We start from the raw sequence: 10000 nt of genomic DNA, 5'->3' as shown, positions 1-10000 counted from the left end.
AGGAAAGTGGAAAGTTTGACACACAAACCCGATACTTCCTATGCTGCAGCAGTAACTAACAACACCCCTAGTGCAAGTGATGTCAATCAACAGCTTGCAGCCAAGGATAAGAAAATTGCTGAACTTAAACAAACCGTTAAAGAACTAAACATTAAAGTATATCAACTGACAAAATTGGTCGATCAAATGGCTACATCAACCCAGCATAAACATAATAAGGAGGATGATACCGAATCACAGTCCGGAGTGCAACTCCCCATCCGGGCTACTCCTGTGAGGACTTCGTCTGGCTCGCGATCGGTTTCTCGAGAGAGAAGCAGATCGCAATCTGTCAGTCGTCTCCCTCGCCAGGAGGTGCAGGACATGGAAACTTCTGTCTCCAAACCATCCCGTGAGAGGTCCCCGGGAAGCGAGGGAGAGGAGGCGCCTCCCTCCCATAAAAAGAAAATTAAAACTGGCGGAAAAGGCACTTCTAAACCCCATAAAACGTAATCTTCGCATCGACCATTATATAATGGAACTATCGAAGTCTTAGATCTAAAGTAAATGACCTTAAATTATTAGCCTCGTCCTATGCTTCCGATATTATAGTTCTCCAAGAAACGCATTTAACACACCTCGTCTCTGACGAGGTTGTATCGCTGAGGAACTAACATTTATGATCGTGAGGATAGGGGTGGAGGTGGAGTCGCCATGTGCATCCACCAAAACCTCCCTTTTACAGAAGTGATTCTACTTTGGAGTTTGATGCATGCATAGTAAAAATGTCTATATGTTCAGTGTATTGCCCACCTGATAAAGTGACAATCTATGATGAGCTCTTTGCTCTTCAGGAACGTCTGCCACAAAATAAAGAAATTTTAGGTGATTTCAATGCTCATCATACGTTATGGGGCTCCTTTCGGGTGGATGGTAGAGCTAAGCAAGTAGTTAAGTTGATTAATGAGTCTGATTTAGTCTTTCTGAACGATGGTAGTCCGACGCGGGTGGACGATAATACAGGTAATTTGAGCTTTATAGACATATCACTGGTCTCTTCATCAATAGCAGCCAAGTGCCTGTGGCACACCATTGACGACTCGTTGGGAAGCGATCATCTTCCTATTTTGATTGAGTATTCATGCGACACTGAGAACGCCTTCAGCGCCTAAATTTAACGTAAAAAAAGCAGACTGGGTCGCCTTCACAAGGAGCGTCAAGCTCGAACGTGTTGGAGAAACCATTGATGATAAAGTAAACAATATTCAGAATTCGATTATAGAAGCAGCTTTGCTATCCATTCCTAAAACTTCGACAGATAGCGTTAAGCAATATTCAGAATTCGATTATAGAAGCAGCTTTGCTATCCATTCCTAAAACTTCGACAGATAGCGTTAAGCATAGAGTTCCATGGTGGACACCAGATTGCCGCAGGGCGCTGTGCCGACGCAATAAGGCCTACAGGCTTTTCAAAAATAACATCACAAACGAGAACTTTTGCAACTACAAACAAGCAAGAGCTAGGGCTCGTAGAGTAATTAGACAACCAAAAAGAGACTCCTGGCAGAGCTTTGTCTCTACAATTAACAGCAATACCAAAATATCAGAGGTTTGGTCCACTATCAATAAAATCAATAAGAAAAAAACACCTTTCAAAATAAATAACATCATTCACGAGGGTAATAATTTAGATTCACCTAGAGACATTGCTAATACACTCGCCAGGCAGTTCTCTCATACAAGCAACTCAGCAAATTACTATCCTGCATTCCTGCCCATCAAGGAAGCAGCTGAGCTGCAACCTATTCACTTTGCCGCAGGAGATGACTTTGATTACAATAAAGATCTTACAATGGATGAGCTTGTCCGAGCCCTAGAGGCCTGTAGAGGAACATCCCCAGACCCCGATGAGATTCGATATGCGATGATAAAGCATCTTAATCATGATGACATGATTAAGTTGCTAGATGTGTACAATGAAATTTGGAAAAGCCACACTTTTCCAAACTCATGGCACTTCGCCCACATCATTCACATATTGAAAGGAGGGGGTAATCCCAGATTTGCCATCTCCTACCGCCTAAATGCGTTGACTAGTTGCTTATGCAAGGTTATGGAACGAATTGTTAACAGAAGGCTATTGCATTTTTTAAGTTCCAGTAATTTACTAGTTGACGAGCAGTGCGGTTTCCGAAAGGGACGCCAAACTCTCGATCAACAAGCAAAGCTGGACAGTCATATTCAAGAGGCAATTGCCCAAAAAAATATTTTTGATTTCAGTATTTTTAGATATAGAAAAAGCCTACGACATGACATGGCGACATGGCCTATGCTTTTGGATTACGTGGAAACTTGCTTTATACAAAATTTCATTTCTGACAGAACTATTTCTGTCAAATTATTTTCAGGCAATGTCACTTTTTCGGACAAGGAAGTGTGTTGTCACCAACATTATTTTTATGTATGATAAATGACATATTACCAGCTCCTCCTCTGAAACTTAAATACTCACTGTATGCTGATGATTGTGCATTATGGCACTCCAGCAATAATGCATAATTCTCAGCGAATCGCATCCAATTGGCACTGGATATGATTCATAGCTGGGGCCTCCAGTGGGGTTTTAAGTTTTCCACTAGAAAGATTATTGGGGTATTTTTTTTTCACATAGGAGGAAGCCGAACATCAGGCTAACTCTAGACAACCACCCAATACCTATTCAAAATTCTGCTAAATTTCTTGGTCTATTTTTTTTTTTTAGTAGACTCAAGTGGAAAGACCACATTGGTCAGTCAAAGAATAAATGTCAAAGAGCACTAAATTCATTAAAGTGCATTTCTGGTAATAAATGGGGTGCTGATAGACAATCTTTGCTAATGGTATATAAAGCCCTGATTAGGTCTAAAGTAGATTATGGGTCAATCGTGTATGGTTCGGCATCGAAAACAAGTTTGAAAGGTCTGGATGCTGTGCAGAATGCTTGTTTGCGTGTGTGTCTTGGAGCCCTAAAATGTACTCGAATCGAGCGTCTTGAGGTGGAGTCAGGAGTACCTCCCCTCCGACTCAGACGACGCGGCCAGTTAGCACTGACCTATGCCGCAAAGGTGGCTCGAGACCCGAGCCACCCTAATGGCAATGGAGGCACTAGGCCCTTTGCCACGAGACTCCACGACCTCGTCGAGAAAGTCGGTATAGATCTCTCTACCATCGATACCCTGGTACAGTCAAACATAGCGCCATGGGAAACCCCCAATTTTTCTATCATGGAAGCCTGGCTTCCATCAGCCAAGGCCATGGCGCCAGAGGTGGAGGTACGCCAGAGGTTCAGAGAGATCATTATTAGACATCTATCTTTTTTTCGTATATATACTGACGGCTCTAAGACAGATGAGTGTGTAGGTGCGGGTGTATGGTCGACTGAATGTGAACTAAAGTTTAGACTGCCGAATCATACATCGATTTTTCTTGCTGATTTTTTTGCCATTGATAAAGCCATTGATTTTGCACGATCGACGACCCATGATAGAATAGTTATTTTTTCAGATTCATTAAATTCACTTAGAGCTGTTAAATCCTTAGAAACCAATAAGAATTAACTGTTGGGTAATATCATTCGTAAGTTACATGGTGCCAATAAATTAATCAAGCTAATATGGGTACCAGGACACTTTGGTATCCATGGCAATGAACAGGCTGACACATTAGCCGGGTCAACTGGCGATCTGGACACTACCCTAGTTCGAACAGATCTCAGGTGTTTTGTGTCTTTTATAAAAGCAAAAATATATCTCCTGTGGCAAAGTGAGTGGACCAACCTCCAACTCATAAATAAAATCAAACCAATCTGTTGGCCCGCCTTAGGGTCAACGCTTCAAGAATCACCCACCTCACTCCCTATATCGAGAGAACTTTCCCTCCCCCGTGCCCCCACTGCAACACCAGCCGTACATTAAATCACCTCTTATTAGCCTGTACATTATACAACTACCATAGACAACCACTTAAAAATTTCCTCAGAATGAAAAATAAAGATTTTACATTATCAAATATACTATCAGATGATGAAAAAATCATCAGTAAAGTAATCACTTTTTTAAGGGAGACAAAATTTTATAGAATAAATAGGATCCATTGGCTTAATAACCTTGGCCACATGCCGCTGGTTGATAGCCAAGAAATCCAACAAAGAAAGAATGTTATGATTATTAATTTGTCATTAATTTTTTTCAGACAGTGAAATGATACAAAAGACCTTTTCTTAAAGTGAAAGGAAAGGGTAAACAGGTGAGATAGGTAGTTTCTAATAACTGGCTATTTGGTGATTAAGAACTTGTAGAGCCATCTATGTGTAAATACAATAAATAAACGTGTATTACAATGGGTATAGCATGTATTGCCACATGGGGCGAATGGATTAATAAAAAAATGGGAAATGTGCTCATTTTTTTATATATTTTTTAAAATGTCTTTGCTCATAGATGGATCTGCTAGTGCTTAGCCACAAAGGAGTCAATAAGTAGACCTTGTGACCTTACCTGATTTCACCTTTCCTTGAATTGGCGGGAAACTGTATTTTTTACTAGTGTTATGAATATCGATGTTTATAAATATTAGTAACAGCAAAATAAGATGATGTAAAATATTTTCGTAAATCAAAGAAAAGGGTAAACGGGCAAGACAGGCAGTACTCGTAATTGGCTCATTGGTGTCTTAGTACAAGTGTAGCCATCTATGTGTCAAAACAATTAAACAAGTAAACTCACACTTGGCATGGCATACATATACACATACACGTGGGTTAATGCACTCTGTATTTATAAGATATCTAAAAGACTTCAATATATGGTGTTGTAATAACTTGTGTATGAATAAATAGTCTGTTTTACACTAAGATCACCGACAGTATTTTGAGTAATTTTATGCAGAATAAAAAAAAAAAAAAAAAAAATCGTAATATTGTCGTGATGGCAATGCCATGTCCAAGTCATTTGAAACGATCAGCGATGCCACTTCCAAGTCGAGATAAGGCGGTAGGTACTGATTCATACCTTATGGTAGTCAGATTCATGCTCTCTAGGTGCCGGTGACCCCTGTCGAACATACAAATATTTTAACTACTTATGTCGTCATTGTAAGGATTACAGAGTGTAGATCGAAAATGTTCCTACGATAATTTTATACCCAATATTCTGTAGCCTTGGCTACTCAGATTAACCCAGCAAGCATTGTTTAGATTTTGAAAATCTAAGACACCTAGAAAAAGCCAGCTTCATGAGGCTGAACAGGGAAAGTGTTAAATTTAAATGAGTTTAGATAAGGTGCATGATGTGGTTGGTGTTTTTTGCCAGAGAAGGCCTTATTTTAGCAAATCATTTTCCTGTTACAGATGAGTCTTCCCAGCGTGCCTGTATTCCTTTCAGTTTCTGGTCTGTATGACGTTGAGTACAGGGTAATAGTGGCGTGCCGCAATGGCCACATTTACACGTTAAAGCGGGGAACAAAAGTAGGTCGGCCAACAGCAGAACTAACATCTCAACCCATAGGTTTACTTCGCCGTGACAAGAGCATCATTGTAGCCACTATGGACCAGAACCTCCACTCATACAATAATAAGGTACTTGTAATTAGATATTAATAATGGCAGTGTAATCATACATTATATAGCGTTTTTTTAGAGTTTAAGTCTTGATCAGTTATGCACACACCCCAAAAAAATGTTTAAATTCATTTATTAATATAATCTCCGTATTTTCAAAGGGTAAACGGTTGTGGACTCTCAAATTGCCTGCCCCGGTGATGTGCATGGAGACACTAGAAATACGTACTTTAGGCCTCAAATTGACAGGCCTTGGTATGTCAGATCACAGAGTACTAATCTATCGTGATAAACATTTGGTGGACACCATTTACACAGAAGACAGTGTAGCAGCCATGAAATTTGGTCGCTTTGGACGGGAAGATAACACTCTTATACTTGTGCTGAAAGGTAATTCTCCAGGTTGTTTTACAAGGAAAGATTAACTTTCTGGAATACAGGCATCTTATTAATTGTTTTAAAATCCGAGACACTGGATCTTAGATATTCAAAATACGATTATCTGGACTATAGTGTTCGGGGACCATTTTCTATAACACTTTTACTGGCTTTCGCTGAGACTATGCGTTCCAGTAGGCAGGCTATATTATGAGCCAAGTGCATGAATATCCATATGGCATGATAGCGCCTGTAAGAAATAAAATAGCATGAATACTTTCAGATAAAATTATGAAGCCATATATTGTTATAAAAATAACTGATATTACCATGTACAGTCAAAGAGTCAAAGAGAACAATAAGCATTAGAACTAAGTTCTGAAATGGTACGATATAGACTTACTAATATTTTACATTGTAGGTGGAGGTATGCTTGTTAAAATCCTAAAGAGGACAGCTCGGTTTGACCTGGATGACATGCAAGGGCCTGCTCAGATTCAGTCCCTGAAACTCAACATCCCGAAAAAAACCAAGTTATTTGTTGATCAGACCATGCGTGAGCGGGAGAATTCAGTCTGTAAGTATATTATATATATTCTATAATAGACGCTGTCTCCACCCAATCCCACGTTCTTGTAGGGGGATTAAGTAATGATCCCATTAGTCTTGTCTTTCCAGGGATTTCCGGGCAGCCACGTTGAGAAACTTCGTGCAAGAAAAGACCACTGTGCCTGCTAGCGCGATACCCCATATTTCAACAGAAAATGAAAATCCGATAATATTCATTCCATTGTCATATACCGCAATAAGAATGATCAGTAATGTACGATTGGCTTAATTATGGACTGATAAAGAACAAAAGTTTGGAGAAAACAAATACTATTATTGAAATAGAGTGAAATATCTTAATTTTTCGATTTATCCCGTGCAGAGCAAAGCCTCTTATTGATTTCATACATTATTGCTATTTTTAACTTCCGTGTGTCATGATATTTGTGGATAGCATTCTATAAATATTCAGTGGCTCTCACTTTGTCCACCAGGGCATAAATATTGTCTGAAGTGAGCTTCGTGTCTTCAGCCTGTCGGAGTTGGCGTGTGTTTGCATTCCTTGATCAAATGAAAGTTTGTCTGGATAATCTTTAAAATTTGGGCAAGGCATCATTATTTCTACAGTACAATAATACCTAACATGATATGATAATCATCGTTTAGACAATTAAGTAATAAGATTTTTAGTAATTATACTAGTGTCTTGTTTTGGCATTATCTTTCCCTCTCTAGCTGGGGTGAAAGACACAGTGGTTCTCGCTCGGTGTCGCTCTTGAAAGGGATTTTCACAGCTGGGGAAGTATCCTGTTCTGTAAAGGGATCCCTGGAAAGAATAGACTGGTGTGAAACTGAGGCCCAATATTGGGCCTCAGTCCTTAGCTCAACCAATTCTACATGGTCTTTTCTTCTCTTTTCCTTTTCCTTCTCTTCCCCTATGCATATGCATATATATGTATACACACACACACACACACACACACACACACACACACACACACACACACACACATACACACATATATATATATGCATAAATACGCATACATATATATATATATATATATATATATATATATATATATATATGCATCCATATGCATACTTATATATGTGTGTGTGTGTGTGTGTGTGTGTTGTGTGTGTGTATGTATGTATGTGTATATATATGTATATATATATGTATATATATGTTTGTATATAAATATATATGTATGTATATGTATGAATATATATTTTTGTGTATATATATGTATATATATTGATAGATGTGTGTGTGTATAATATATATATATATATATATATATATGTGTGTGTGTGTGTGTGTATGTATATTTATATATATATATATGTGTATGTATATATATGTGTGTAAATATATATATATGCATATGTATATATATGGATTAGTTTATATATGTATGTGTATATTTATATATTTATATATAATTTTTTGTATTTATTTATTTATATATATATATCTTTATATATACTATATGTGTATATATCTATTGTCATATTTATATATACTATATGTGTATATATCTATTGTCATATTTATATATACTATATGTGTATATATCTATTGTCATATTTATATCTGTATCTATCTATCTATCTATATATATATATAAATATAAAAAGTATGAACGAGAATGAATATTTTCACAATACAAAAGATGTATTTGACCGGTTTCGATTATAGCTTCGTCAGAAATCATATATATATATGCCAGCTCATAGCCTCTCCATCATCAAGACTTCTACAGTGCCTCCTCGTGGCCACCCATGGAAACTAGGTACCTTGCGGTCCTAGGCTCAATTGTGGAGGCTCTTGGAGCAGCAGGAGGCCCTAAAGGTACTAACTCCTGCCCCCGCGCCCCCTGGGGTTAATGGGCGGCTGTGGGGAGGCAGGCCTTGCCAGTCGGCCCCCCCGAGATAACCACTGGAAACGAGTCGTATAGTTGTTGGTGCTGGGGAAAGGGCTAAAGTCCCTCCTACCCAACAAGTAAGGCGGGCTGTGGGTCCCTCTGGGTTGGCGACCGCTGGGACTCGGGTGGGGAGGGGGGTTACCCCCCATCCCAGCTGGGTCCCAGCGGCCGCCAGCCTGACGTGATGCTTGTGGAGGAAAGCCCCAGGGAGCCCTGCAGGCGGATTATGGGGCCTGCAGCCAGCCAACCTCCTCTATATGGGGCGGGGTCGGTAGGGGTGGCAGACAGATGTCCTCGGCGAGATATTCGTATTGTTCTGGGCGACCTCAATGCGGTATCCGGCTGTGATCGAGCTGGCTACAAGATGTCTGTCGGTCCTCATGGCTCAGGAGCTGATGCTGGCAGCGAGAATAGCCTCCTTTTCAGTGACTTTGCTAGGTCCCAGAAATTGAGGATTTCTGGCTCCTGGTATCAGCGTTTTGACCCGCATCGTTGGACTTGGTACAGCGGTACGGGTAGAGTGGCCAAGGAGATCGACCACATCCTCGTTAGCACTTGGTGGAGAACTGCAGAACTGCAGGGTGTATCCAGAACTGCAGGGTGTATCGAAGCGCTGAGTTCTGTGGAACTAATCATAGATTAGTTGTGGCTACTCTCCCGGTCCACTTTAGAACCCCCCGTCGCCCAATTGAACACCCTAGGGTGTTTCATTTGGACAGATTGAGGGAGGACGAGTGTACCCGGGGGTTTGCCGAGGCTATCTCTGGTCGTCTCACAGCACGTGAGGGCCTGACAGACCCTGTTCTTCTGTGGGATACCTTCAAGCGTGAAACGCTTGAACGCCCAAGAACAAGACAGAATTCCATCTGACACAAGACACTGGAAGCCACAGATGCTTGTCGAGCGGCTGGATTGTCAGGGGATCGCAACTTGCACCGCTCTCTGGTGCGCAGGACTAGGTCACTGTTGAGAAGGGATAAGGAACAGTTTATCAGTAGTCTTGCAGAGGAGGTCGAAAGCCATTTCCTAGTAAATGACCTTCGTCCTGCCTACCAAGCTCTGAGAAAGCTGAACTCCAAGCCCTCCTCACAGACGATTGCAGTCGGCTCAGCAAGTGGCCAGATAATCTCAGATCCTGATGGGGTGCGTGTGCATTGGGCTGATTATTTTGAGCAGTTGTATAAGGCTGATCCACCTACTGTTAACATGGATGCGGGTAATGTTGAGACTCCTCTGCCAGACCCACTTATCAGCGAGGATCCACCCTCCCTGACCGAAATCAGGGGGGCGATCTCCAAGCTGAAGAGTGGTAAAGCAGCTGGTGTTTGTGGCATCCAAGCCGAATTGTTAAAGGCTGGTGGAGAACCTATGGCAAGGGGCTTGCATGCAGTCCTGTATGCCATCTGAGATTCTGGTACCTTTCCCCCTGACCTGCTGAGGGGTGTGGTCATCCCTCTCTGGAAGGGGAAAGGAGATCGGTGGGACTGCAGCAATCACCGAGGCATTACACTACTCAGTGTACCAGGCAAGTTACTCATGCACATCTTACTGAGACGTATCAGTGACC

The 10000-nt window shown here is 40.9% G+C and overlaps 1 protein-coding gene across 1 annotated transcript in view; it reads left to right on the top strand.

Annotated features, from left to right (window-relative positions):
* The window catches only part of LOC125032905 (Bardet-Biedl syndrome 1 protein-like), an 85192-nt gene that overhangs the window by 67384 nt on the left and 7808 nt on the right, over positions 1-10000 (top strand). Inside the window, exons 7-9 of the mRNA XM_047624297.1 lie at positions 5366-5593; positions 5737-5965; positions 6375-6530. Of these exons, the coding sequence (XP_047480253.1) occupies positions 5366-5593; positions 5737-5965; positions 6375-6530 (613 nt within the window). The remainder of the gene's footprint in view (positions 1-5365; positions 5594-5736; positions 5966-6374; positions 6531-10000) is intronic.

This window comes from Penaeus chinensis, chromosome 2 (genome assembly GCF_019202785.1).
Source record: "Penaeus chinensis breed Huanghai No. 1 chromosome 2, ASM1920278v2, whole genome shotgun sequence".
In the NCBI taxonomy this organism is placed as follows: domain Eukaryota; kingdom Metazoa; phylum Arthropoda; class Malacostraca; order Decapoda; family Penaeidae; genus Penaeus; species Penaeus chinensis.
Note: the sequence above shows the minus strand (reverse complement) of the source record. Positions and strands in the feature narration are given on the sequence as shown.